Genomic DNA, 13,337 nt, shown 5'->3' with positions numbered 1-13,337 from the left:
TCACTTTACTAAATTTTGTTTCATTCTTATGTTTGAAAAATTACAATTCTTTGATGGGTTTGATGGGTTTTTTTAGATGCAAAGGTCCAAACAAAAAAGGGCTACAGCAAAGTACTTTATATAGTTTTCATGGCATCTACTGTACTACATAATCACATGTTATTGTCTGCTCCACAAAGTTACCTACTGTATGTGCTACATGTCGACCTCATACTCAATATTGTATTGCAGTCTTTTTCTAAATGCTGCGTATTACTACCTTCTTAGTATGTGTTAGCAGTGTGTCAGATTTGTTTTAACTCGACTAAGCAAATTCTTTACATTTAAAAAACACAAATATATAAAATTATAAAAAATCTTTCAACATCTTTTTGTTCCAGGTCGAAGCAGCAAACCAGACTCAAACCAATGATGCGTCTCCATTCACCACCTACTGCTTGGTAGGGCCTCACACTGGGCCAATGGAATCTGCTGAAACCAGAGACAGAGCCCTGCCTGAGAGCATCTATGCTCAGGTACAAAAGCCTGTCAGGTCCAGACATTAAAATATGTTCCATATATTTCTGTATTTAGGTTCTGTCCAAGCAGGTGAGACAGCACACACAGCCTGTAAATTTACATGAAGAGCAGATTGTACTAATAATAATGTTTGCACTCAGGCTCAGTCACAAACCCTAATGCACATGATTGATGGATCGTGCTGGTGCAAAAAACTGTCTTATATGTTCAATAGATCTAAATTGTAAAGTTCAGAAGACATAAAAAAATGCTAATTATTGAGCTTTTATTGCACATCCACATACATCCAATATGGTCCGAGAAAGACTTCCTGGCATTGCCTTGTCTTCTGTCAATAGATGTCCAAAAAAGTCTTACATATGTCGACAGATGGAGGCAAAGACAAAGGAACTGATCCGGTGTAGATTATTTTAGGTTGTATTTTAGGCTACTGGGCTGCTAAACACATTACATACAGTCTAAATCAACAATGCAGTATTAATAAGAAGCTGAACTAACCAAGGATAAACAACAGAGACAAGATTGGGCTGAATCCTAATCAGCACAAAGAGACAAAAAGAAAGCAGCTGTGGGAGAATCCTGAGCCCGTGATGAATCCTGGGGTTGGAAAAGAGACTGAAAATCCAACTGGTTCTGCAAAGTGGGTTGTTGTTCAGAACTTGTGCAACGACGACAGAGAGACAAACCTTTCACACATTGTAAATGTGACTTTCCAAGCCAGAGTGTTTGTCCTAAGACAGATTCTCATTGAAGTATTATTTGAACTTTGACTCATAAATGTTGAACTGAATAAAGTGTCATTAAGTTTTTGTTTTACTTTTTTATCCACTGTATCAAATATGTTTCCTAACAACTGGACTCATGGATTATTGGCTGAAAACCTTAAAATTTACCACAGAGATACATGATTAAAAAATTCACCACAAATATGAAATGTGCATAAATGTGTTTATTGCTTTAATAAGTGTCCACTAATGATACATGTACAGTAAAGTGCTAGAAACATACTTTACCTAAAGAGAAAACTCTGATCAAACAAATATGGAATTGTTTTTTTAGTCAGATAATATTTTCTCCAAAAAAATTTATATTGTCTCTGGTGATCTCATGTTATTTAAATTTTTCAATAACATTCTCCAAAACAATTTGGAAGCTTTGACACTTCTCTGTACAGTGATTTGATTTAAAAACAACATATTAGTTTAAAGGACTAAAAGTGGGGGATATATATACTAAGACTGGTTAGTAGAGAACTATTGTTTCTTCGTTTCGTCTTGGTTTTTCTTCTTGAACGTCTCCATGAGATGGACACCGATGACAGCAGACACCATGATGATCAGACCAACGGAGAACACGACCGTCTTCACCAGGCAGTAAGAGAAACCAGCAGAGAGATTCTCTGAACCTGTAACAGCACATTACAGAGCAGACACAGCAGGTCAAAGTGTGACGCCACAGCACAACAGGAGTGAACGTGACAAATCAGTTTCTCATGTTACTGTATCTGAACTGCATGGTTTGTACTTCACTGTTTACTTAGGTGTTGTAACTTGGTTGGTCTCAGTACTGCTGAGATACATAAGCAATTCTTAGAAAAAAGAAATGATTTCAGTTTAACTGGTTCCCAAACTGTGCATGAAGATGAAGTGAAGTTTTTACTCTCAGCACATTGTCCACTGTGATTTTTAACCAAACTATAATCTACATATTATTATATCTTACTGTGTTTTCTTACCACAATTTCGGGGCCAGAAATTCCAAATCTTTGTTTGTTCTTGGTTTTTAGTCCAGCTGACCTGGTTACTATGTTTACAGATGATAGAGTCATTAACCAGGTAGACTTGGAGAGAAGCACCAGAGGCTGTGACCTTTGACCTCTCTCCTTCCTCCTGGCTGCAGGTTTGGGTGTCGGATGTAAAAGTGCTGCTGATGTGAGAGTCCTGTGTCCTGCAGGTCACAGTGAGGTTACAGAGGTTTGTGCTTCTGGACACAGAGTCCACTGTCAGCACGACTGGAGACACTGGATCTAAGGAAACAAGGTGAGAAGAGTTTAAGAAACATGACAGCAGATACTTTCTGTCAGTGTCTGAAATGTTCACCAACCCACCTTGAACTGTGACTTTATATTCAGCGAGTATTTTTTGTTTGTTAGTTATCACTTGTGCAGTATAAAGTCCACTGTCTGTCTCTTGTAGATTCTTCAGTTTCACAGAGTAATTTTCCACAGAGAACTCAACTCTTCCAGTGTAACGTTCAGAGACTATTGGTTCTGATTTAGGTGTGAATATTACTAAAACATCTTCACTGAATTTCCATACAACATATAGAAAATCATCAGGAACATCATCTTTCTTGACTTCCAGAAGAACATCATGACCCTTCTGCACAAACACAGGAGTCACAGCTGTGGATCCTGCAAAGACTGGAAACACATGTAGAACATGATTATTTCTAAAAAAAACACCACATTTTAACAAAAGGATAAAATGGCATTAAGCAATAACTGTGTTAAAACAAGCATGACTTTACCAGAATAACAGTGTTTGCTGCAGTTACAGAGATAATGACCATTAAAATGCTAAGAAAACAGACAAACACACTGAGCACACTGCTGTTAACGTTTCTGTTTGTGACTGTTTGTCTTCATACATTTAAAGTCAAAATTTGAACCTCTTTAGGTTTTGTAATATGCAAAAGAATGTGTCCTGGTGTTTGATCCACAACTGCGACACAAGAATAAAACTGAGTAAATTATATTCACAATACCTACAGGAAATAGACTTTCAAAATAAAAGCAATTCATAATACTTTTTTCAATTATTTTAGTTTTTAAATGCTAAGTTTGTGGTGAAGTCTACATACATTGGAAACTCACACACATACAAACACACAGACAGACAGGAAACATGCTTTCAAATTAAAAGCCCCATTTCATCCTTTTTCCGCTTTAATAAAATTGTAACTTTATTTATATTTATTAACTTTACACTTTTAATGTCAAATTTTTACTTAGCTTCCTCGTTTTTTTAACTTTCAATTTCAACATTTTACTCTTTAAATTCTTACTATGATTTTTCTTTTTTTAAGTTTGTTAATTCACCTTTTCCTGGACTTTTGTTTTCTTTCTCTTCTTCTTTTGTCATCTTGTTTCTTTATTTTTTTTATTTATCTCTTCGTCTTCTGCATCTTTTCAAAGTTTTCACGTTTGCCTCCATGTTTGCAGCTTTGAACGTGCAAACTTGTCGACTCTCTGGAGCTTCTAAACGGTCGGCATCTTCCGGGCAGCTTGACAGCTCTCCCACGTAGTTTCCTCTGAAATTGTATGTTCTATTTCTATTTTAGATCTTGTCTCTGCATTTAGACTGAAATTAATTTAAACTTATAGTGACATTAATTCACTATGTTGTATTAGTCCACGTTTTGATTCATTTCAACTCTGTGTGTTCTTTCAGTAGCTCACTGCACTTGTTAACCAGACCCATATGAAACTTCAGCCGTGGTGTTGTGTTAGAACTGCTGAGTATCTTTTAAAGATACCTGTTGTGTAAGAGGCAGAGTTCTTGTCTTACCTTGGACCTTTATGCAGACCAGCAGTCCGAGTACCGGAATGAAAGACATCATCCATAGTCTGTGGCTTCACTAATTATAAATTGCAGTGCAAAGTTTTATGTTATACTCTGACAACAGCGTCACAGCTTGGTCATGTGATCTTCCTGTTAAAACCACATCAACTTTTAGAGAGATGGGGGAAGAAATGAAGACATGAACTTCTCTGTTCACAGTTCCTCTTTCAGCTCAGTTTTAATGTTTTTTTTCCCAGGCTCTGTTGATAAAGATTTGTGAACACATTTGTAAAAATCCATTAAATATGTTGAACAAGAGTTCTGTAATCTGTTTCAGAGAAGGTGAATACATAATAACACTTCATTGATAATTTGTTGTTTTACTTCTGGTTAACTTGGTTTGTTGGTTGCATCTTGATTTGGTCAAGTTTCATTTTTTTCTTGCTTCGATATAGGTTCATTATACCACTAGGTGGCTCTCTGTTCTTAGCCAACCTCTTCTGCTCACACAGCACTTTATTCAGTACATCTTGTTATTGCTGAATATTATGTATCAAGATAAAACCATAAAGGGAAACCAAAGTGAAAGAAAGTTCATAGACCTACAGTATTGTTCATTACGCTGGTTGTGTATTTGATCCAAAAGTACAGCACGTAACAAAAAGATGTATCTGCCTGCAGTTCACATGAAAATAAAGATTCTTTCCAAACACTATGGTCCTAAAGTTCACAACATCTCATATGATCTCATGTAGGCTTCATTTGTGAAGAAAAAAAATGTATCTCCTCTGTTTCTGACTCTTCAATATCTGTCTTTTTGCAAAAGACAAAATGGCCACTTTTTCACATATTAAAAAAAAGATTAAATTCTTCTATTGAATTTAACAACATATATTGAACAAGTAAAAACATAATTAACCAGTTCTGAAATGTTACTGACATGTTCTGTATATGTCTCACTGCTACATTTTTTCATCCATCTTCCTTTTTATGTCCATGGTACAGTTGCACAGACCTGAATATAAGTGAGAGTAGAAATTCGCGTCCGTTACCGAACATGAGTTCACACCATCAAACCAAATATTAGATGACAATTGTTCTTGAATGAGTGTTTCCTCCTAAACGTCGGCAACATTAGGGATTTTGTGTGTTTAGTTATGAATATGAAATCTGCAAAACATACTGTTCATACTGTACTAATCACTTCAACTACATTGTTAATTCGGCCACATACAGCTACACTCACTGACCACTTTATTAAGTACACCTGTATAATGTAATACAGTCCAATACAGAAGAGCTGCCATGAATTCTACTTTTACAATGTTATAATTTCTGAGTTTTTAGGTTGAAACTGTCAGAAAGGTGATAATTTTACTCTGTCTTTATTATGGAAGTCATAGTGGGAGGTGGAGTCGTTCTGGAGAGGATTATAAGAAGAAGTGGTTCTAATGTTTTGATCCCCGCATCCATTTTAAATATTCTGGCCAAAACATTAGAACCACCTCTTCTCACAGTTTCTGACAGTAGCTGCACCACAAATACCTACAATTAAAAAACATATGTTCTGTTTTTAAATTATTCTTTAGTGTCACTGGAATTATTCATTTGTTTTTTTTTTCATTCGCTCTTATTTTGTTCTTCTTGAATGTCTCCATGAGATGGACACTGATGACAGCAGACACCATCACGGTCAGACCGATGGAGAACACGACTGTCTTCACCAGGCACAAATAGAGACCAGCAGCATTGTCTGATTTAAAAAATAAATAAATAAATAAACACACAAGTTTCAAACCGTGATATTAGAGCACAACTGCCTCTACTCTGTCTGCACATTAAATCTCCATTTTTTTAAATAAAATGTAGACAATCTTGCAGAGACACAAAACAGCGTATTGTTAAGAATTCTGATTTCTACATTTCCAGAGACATTAGTGTTATGAACTCCCCACAAGATTTTACAGCACAATCCCACCTGTATTTATGCAAAGGGCTACTTTTTAAGAGTTGGACCCAATAAGGTGTTTGACACAACTTCTCGGTTTTAATATAGTTTATTATAGCGTGGATGATGATGTGTTTGCCCTCCGACTCGCTAGGTGGCGCTGATCTCCTGTCTATGAGGGAGGACACACAGATAAGTACTTAATGACTTGTGGGAAATGGAGTCTGAACAAAAGGCAAGACTTACTGGAGTGCGAGCGGAGACGAGCTGAGTCTGGAGGGGAGGTGGGGGTCTTACGGGGAAGAGTAGAATATGGTCCTGGCAGTGTGGTAACGCTGAGGAAGTCCGAGACGCTTGGCTTAGTAATCAGTGCTTCTCATGAGCGCGTAGTGCAACAGCAGTCTGAGTTTCACAGGTGGGAAATCACATGGAGAGACAAACACTTCTGCATGGCGTGAATCAAACATGGGCATGAAACACATTCTCTTCAAGATGAAAACTTGGTGAAACATGGTGAAAACTTGACGAGCTTTTTTAGCGTAATTTTCAAAGTCGTCAACAGGGAGCTGTTACTCACTAAACCAGCGCGGAAGGCAGAGTCAGGTGAATAAACGTGGTCCGAACCGTGGATCGTAATGATAAAGTCCCATGAAGGCTGGAACGTCCCGGTGATTAGCAGACAACCTGGCAGCTTGGTGACGGAACTGAGGAGGTAAATAAGCAAAGTGATGAGAGCAAGTGAAACTATTACCGCTTATTAGTAAAGCGGGAACAACGTGACGGGACCAGGAAACAGGAAGTGGCTGCAAAATAAAAGTCCTGAGGGAGGAAGTGAAGTCGGGGATCCTGACAATTTACTGTTGTATAAAGCAAAATTGTGTTTTTATTCCTAAATAGATTTTACAGGACATGTCAGAAAATAAAATGCTAAAGTTTGAGAAATAGTACGCACAGAATTATGGAGCTAGACCACTAAACACTTCTTCATTATTTCTGAGGGCAGGTTTTTTGGGTCAGCCTGAAAACAGGGCTCAGTGATGCTGTGAAGCCACTAATACTAAAGTGTAAACTAAGTGTAAATAATGAAAAGTTTTACACCCACGACCTTTTAATCAGCAAAACAATTATACTGAATGAATAAACAGATTTTCAATGGATTCATCATTTGTAACCATAGTAACAACGTGAGCTGGAAAAATGACATGATGGACATTAAAACTTACTGTGGTTCCAAGTCAGGTGAGATAAATGACATGTTTCTGCATCTGAAGTGACTGAAAGATTAGTTAGTCATTAAGTTTTAACCACAGCACCAGGCTTCTGTGACTGTGGCTGGTGTTGTAGTTATTGGCCTATCATCATATTTATAATTCTTTGTAAGTACATGGTAATTTTCTCTGATATATTGTTAGGCATCATCATCAGAATGATTAACATTTTTTTCTCAGTGTACATTAATAACTGCAATTGGTTCTCACTTATTTTTCCATAACGCCCCACTTTGCAAACCAAGAACTGTTTCAGTAACTTATGGCCCAAAAGTTCTAATGTCCCTGTTTTTGATTAATTAAGAATCTTAATATTGATTCTTGATTAATCATGAACATGAATATTATGCTTTTCACTATTTTTAATGTGCACATGAGAAATGCAACTGACATTTAAAAAAAGCTCATCCCACTGCATTGAGAGTGAACTACAGAGCACGTTAAAATGTGAATTGTCTCAGTTGGATGTATATGAACAGTGTTTCTATCCTTTTCAGTCAAACCGTCCTGAATGTGTCTTTTTGTGTCTGAATAAATGTTATGAACTTGATAAACCTCCACTTTCTATAGCATTTATTACTAAATAAACTTGATTCATTCAACTGTTCCTGAAGCAGAAGCAGTTTGAAAAGTGCAAAAACAAATGTCAGGCTCAGTTATATTAGATGTTGAAAACTAACTAAATGAGGATTTTATTGTGAAACACCTACTAACTACTAACCAACACTAATACAAACTAAAAAAAGAACTTGTTCCTTCTGCTCACTCATTTATCAAACAACATGCTTCCTCACAACACGCCTGACATTTTTAGCTATATCACATAAAATATTTCTCAACAAGGGATGTTTTTCTTTTTAGTCATTACAACCATTGTTATCCCTTAATTTTCTTATTATAATAATACTATTCTTTTATTCTCTGATCCACTAGAAATATTCTGTGTCAGCACAAATCAAAATGTTACGTTTATTAATTAACACATGTAACATAAAAAAAACTGTTACACTTCGTACAAAAATGTAAATTTTATGCAAATCATCCTGTATTTTCTATGACTGACCTGCAGGTAAAAGACCAATTGAACAAAAGAACAAGGAAAATACAATATATGCAGTACCTGAGGTAAGACATAATCCTTTATTTTGAAACTCTCCCAACATTGCTCTTAATGTCAATCTGAGTTGTATGACAACCTCACACGTCTCTCAGTCTAGTTCCTGCATCTGATTTCTACAGTAGGAAGACACCTGTGCTCTGTTAGCGTAAGAAAACTCAGGGCTCATTCAGTTGATGATGTAAGATCCGTGCAGCCCTCATTTAAACAGTGATTCTCAGTTGCAGGAGGAGGAGGAGGAGGAGGAGGAGGAGGAGGGCAGGTGGCTACAGCTTGACTCAACACTGGTGACGCACTAACAATAGCTACTATTAGAGACTAAGGCCCAGGAGTCTCACCTGAAGGCCACAGCTGAGGACCAGAAAGAAGCTGGAGTTAGACTTACATCAGTTCAGGCTGAGTGATCATGGATGTGTGTAGTCAAACAGCTGACGTCATAACCAGTTCATGTTGAACGTCAAATGGCACAGCAGGCAGCAGCCAGTGGGAGCAGGCTCATTTAAAGATCAAGTTTTGAGAAAACACAGAGTTTCATAAAGAAAAATCTTATCAGTTTTCAAAAGTTACCAGGGTCATGACCCCTTAGGTTTCAAATACAATTAAACAATATTTTTCTGATGAGCTGAGAGGAGAAGTTGATTAGATTTTAACTTTTTTTGTCACTTTATTTAAAAATGGAACAAATGGTCCAACATTTCTGGGACATGGGACACAGTACAGCCTAATGGACACACTAATACCAGTATCATTGTCCTCCTGAATCTTGAGAACAATGTGTCAGACAGACCAAGACCAAACTCTTTAAATTGTTACTGTGGAGTTTTAGCAGCAGCATCTCTCTCCCTCCATGGGAGACGGCTGTGCTTTGTTTACTCTCAACAGTAAAAAGTGGGTTTAAATATTCTTGATCATAATATTTTTTCCTGCTGTAATTAAACTTCTGATTTAACTTGTTTTTTGACAGTTGCATGTAGCTGCAACAGCTTCCTACTTAAAATATCTTTCACTCCAAAGTAGGAAGTTAGTTAAGCTACTTCTTAATAGGAAGAGTGTGAGTGAGCAGAGACCCTGACGGGGTCTTTCTACTTCTCTCTGGAGTCTCAGACAACCATTGGTTATGGTTTTCGTTGCATCACAGAGGAATGTCCAGCTGCTATCATACTGCTCACTGTGCAGCTCGTCATCACCATGCTGATGGAGATCTTCATCACTGGTACCTTCCTGGCCAAGGTGACCAACACATAAAACATCAAAACATGAAGTGACATTGATTCAAATTGTTGATATAAATAGAGATGTAAAAGAGGATCTAAGCATCTCAGTCACTGAGCAGGGGAGGAGGGGCAAACTGCTTCAAGTGTCTAAGGACAGCAACATATAAATGAAGTGGATTGGACATAGAATATGCAATGAAAGATAAGAGACCCTTTCACTGGGGTCCTGAAGCTGACCGAGCCTTCTCTCCCCTCAAGGACATGTTCTCCTCAGCTCCCATTCTCTCTCCCCGCTGACCCTGGTAGACACTTTATTCTGAGGCAGAATGAAATTATCATGTGCGCATAGAGAACTACTGGCTGTCAAAGTGAAGTTATTAGTTGGAGGGGGCTGAGCACGGACCACAAGAACCTCGAGTATATTAAAACCTGGTCAGGCTCGATTGTCCCTCTTCTTCAATCGCTTCCAGTTCACCCTAGCTTATCATCCTGGTCCAAAAAACACCAAACCCGATGCTCTGTCCCATATGTTTGAACCCTCCCACGCTCATAAAGAACCTGATTTCATTTTACCTCCCGCCAGCAATTTAGCCCTCACCAGATCAGAGATTGAAGAAGAGGTGTCTCGAGCCCAAGCTAATGTCCCACAAACAGCTGAAGTACTGGTAAATCACATATGAGAACGTGTTGCTCCACCAGGAAGGTCAAACATAATTCAGATAGTAGCGAGCGTCACTGTCAGCTCAGAACAAATGGGTTTTGAAAGGGGCAGAATCTGTATCTGTATCTGTTCATTTGGACAACAAATGCTGGTTAAACTCTGGACAATTTGAACTTGAGGTGATGAAACCTTTGTAAAACTATAAACGTAAATGGACCAAAGGCTACTTTCTTTCAGTTTACAAAGGCTTCTTTGTCAGTTAACCCAACATTTATAACGTTATCTGGTGACCACACAATGTGAGTAATGTTCACTTCAACTACAGGAGTTTGCTAAACTATGAACTGGTTTAACATGACTGGGTTTTCGTGTGAACACAGCTACAGTTGCTACTTCATTTCTGTTTCATTAAACATTAAATTAGTTATAATACAACACACCTGTTATTATAATATGGATTTTATCTTCCTTAAACTGTTGCTAATCGTTTTTTGTAGCCATTTTTCAACCTTCTGAGCTGAAACTTCCACAGTCCATTCTACCAAGTGGGAGATGTCGTGGTTGTTGGATATTCCTGATTTCTCTATCTCAGAATTACAAGTAAGAGGATCCAGGTTCACCTGGATTGTTTTTTCCCAATTGGTTTAAACGACATGTAAATGCTGCAAAAGGCCACAGCAGAGCTACAGGAAAAAGCTGGAGTAAAATGTGCATCACTTTAAGTAATTTTGCTTTTAAAAAAATATTGATTACTGTCGCTTTATTTTATGCTGAGTAATCATACATGGACGTTTGTGTAGCAACGTTTCCTCCTTTACTGCTGGTTCTCTCTCCTGACTTCATTCATAAATGATGTATGTTGAAGATCAAATGGCTCAGCAGGCAGCAGTCAGTGGGAGCAGGTGACTGGGATCAACGTCCTTCTTTGAACTAAAACAAATTGTTTTTCTAGTTAAACTGAAGAAATTCGTAGATTCAGACGTTGATTTGATTTCAACTTTTCTGCATCATCATTTACATTTAATTAAAGCATCCAAAGTTTGACCCTTGTGGGACTCCATACAGGATATTGGATTTACTAATAATACATTTTTTTTAAACAGACCTGAACCTTGTGAGCAATATGTCAGATGGGCCATGGCCTCTCATTTACATGTCATTGTAAACTTTATTAAAATCTGAACTTCCTGCTCAAAATCAACAACTTTTACGATTTTAACTGGTTTTTTTAGACTTGGATAAACTTATTAAAGTAATTAAAGCAAATATTCAACATAATACAAATGTTTGAAAAGAAATCTGGAAATGTTGTAAATGTATTTTTCATGTGATATTTTTTGTTATTTTGATTAAAGCAGCATTGTAGCAAAGCTACATGATTCTTTTTTTATTTTAAAAAACAACAAGAAGCTATATAATCTCAATCACAATCTTTTTTATGCTGTACTTTCCACATAAACTTCTGATTTGACTTAAAACATCGACATACGTGCTGGTCTCATACTTTCGACAGTCTTCCACCGTAAAATATCTCAGCAGGAAGTAGGAATTTAGTTACTTCTTCACTGTTTGAATGTCACCATGGGAAACATGATTCTCTTTGCTGTGTTTCTGTTGTTATCCTGTCAAATGAAAGGTAAGAATTTATTTTCTACCAAAGATTTAGGTTTAAAGTTAACTTCTTTTAAAAAATCTGGTTGTACTTCATCCGTTAAACATCTGCATAAAAGACATTAAATGAAACTAAAAGGACAAAGGTGTAACAATCATGTCAGAAACAACACGACAAAAACCGTTGGAACAAACCAACAGTAAATCTGACAGCAAATGCTCAGATAACAGTAGGTGGCAGATGGGTAATGTTTCTGATTCTGTGCAGATTGTGATATTTTACACAATCTAACCCAGAAAACTGTATGTGTAGTATTATTTTGGAGTTATGTGCTTGGCTGTGTCTAATATTCACATTTTTAAGAGTATTTTTTAAAGACCACGTTAACATGTTATACCCACAGACATGCCCATGTATATTTATATATATAAAAATATCATATATTCAAACAGTTTTAGAGGTGAGACCTTTCTTCCACCTCGTGACTTCCTAGTTTGAGATACAGTTAAAATAAATAGCATCTTGGAAACCAGAGTGTCGCTGTGGGGCCTGTTTGTCTGTTGTGTTTCTGAACATTTTAAGCTCAGAAGACTAAATATGATTCTTAATAATAATCACCTATTGTAGCTTCTTTGCACTATTGCAATTAAAATAATTAAAGGTGTCTCTCAACCAGCACTAACACAGTATCAGCTAATGAGTTCATATTAAAATCAGTATCAGTTAATTAAATTAAATTAAATTAAACTAAATCAAATTTGGATCATAACTTAAGTACAAATGTTCCTCTTTTTGTTACTATTGTTCACCTGAAGAATTTTTACACTGAACACAAACTGCAAACTACCTTTTACCTAAGAGTTGCACTGTGAGGGGATATTCACATCCAGTATGAACAGGAGTGATTTTAGTGACTAGTTGCTCTTTCAATGCACAGATGGTTATGAAGGTTTGTATTCAGACTGACGAGAATTTATTGGAGGTAAAAAGGAAGAACCTCCCCTTCCTGTTTGTTTTGCATATTTGTCAGACTTACATGATTCAGATTATTAAACTGATTTCAATATAAAACAAAGATAACCTGAGTAAAAACAAAACATAGTTTTTAATTTTTTTTTATTAGGTGAAAACACTGCCCTAACCTACCCCTACATTATTTACCTGAGAAATATGAAGAAAAATAAAAACTCAAAGTGGGTAGATACTTTTTATAGCGCTATGTTCCCTCCTTGCACTTCTCATCCTGATATAATTAACACATCTCTAACTATCATGACTGTCTGTAAATATATTTTATTTTGAACTTTATTTCATTATGTGTTATTACTTTTTACTCAGTTTATTTCTTGTGTTGCAGTTGTGGAGCAAACACCAGGACACATTCTTTTGCATATTACAAAACCTAAAGAGGTTCAAATTTTGACTTTAAATGTAT

At 36.6% G+C, this 13,337-nt stretch overlaps 3 protein-coding genes across 10 annotated transcripts in view; 1 reads left to right on the top strand and 2 right to left on the bottom strand.

Annotated features, from left to right (window-relative positions):
• The window catches only part of LOC137140651 (T-lymphocyte surface antigen Ly-9-like), a 101,680-nt gene that overhangs the window by 36,925 nt on the left and 51,418 nt on the right, over window positions 1-13,337 (bottom strand). The gene's annotated exons all lie outside the window — the stretch shown is intronic.
• Window positions 1,451-7,052, bottom strand: LOC137140660 (SLAM family member 9-like). 6 transcript variants are annotated; one of them, XM_067529129.1, is made up of 7 exons: window positions 6,277-7,052; window positions 6,061-6,202; window positions 4,089-5,835; window positions 3,620-3,846; window positions 2,627-2,941; window positions 2,255-2,545; window positions 1,451-1,924 (listed from the first exon to the last, which is right to left on the bottom strand). In XM_067529129.1, the coding sequence occupies exons 4-7, from the start codon at window positions 3,660-3,662 to the stop codon at window positions 1,773-1,775; spliced, it is 801 nt and encodes a 266-aa protein (XP_067385230.1). In that variant the 5' UTR covers window positions 3,663-3,846; window positions 4,089-5,835; window positions 6,061-6,202; window positions 6,277-7,052; the 3' UTR covers window positions 1,451-1,772. The 6 variants fall into 6 exon arrangements, with proteins under 6 accessions (XP_067385230.1, XP_067385229.1, XP_067385225.1 ...); XM_067529128.1 differs by having other exon boundaries at window positions 3,620-3,831; XM_067529124.1 differs by lacking the exon at window positions 3,620-3,846 and having other exon boundaries at window positions 6,277-6,432; window positions 6,608-7,050.
• Window positions 11,789-13,337, top strand: part of LOC137140655 (SLAM family member 9-like) — a 48,857-nt gene continuing 47,308 nt past the window's right edge. The window contains exon 1 of one of the 3 annotated variants that reach the window (XM_067529110.1): window positions 11,789-11,926. In XM_067529110.1, coding sequence (XP_067385211.1) covers window positions 11,872-11,926 — 55 coding nt within the window. In that variant the 5' untranslated portion in view covers window positions 11,789-11,871. The remainder of the gene's footprint in view (window positions 11,927-13,337) is intronic. The other 2 variants (XM_067529109.1, XM_067529116.1) reach the window with 2 other exon arrangements.

The sequence above is a fragment of the Channa argus genome, chromosome 14 (assembly GCF_033026475.1).
Source record: "Channa argus isolate prfri chromosome 14, Channa argus male v1.0, whole genome shotgun sequence".
NCBI lineage: Eukaryota > Metazoa > Chordata > Actinopteri > Anabantiformes > Channidae > Channa > Channa argus.
This window is presented reverse-complemented; position numbering and strand designations above follow the sequence as displayed.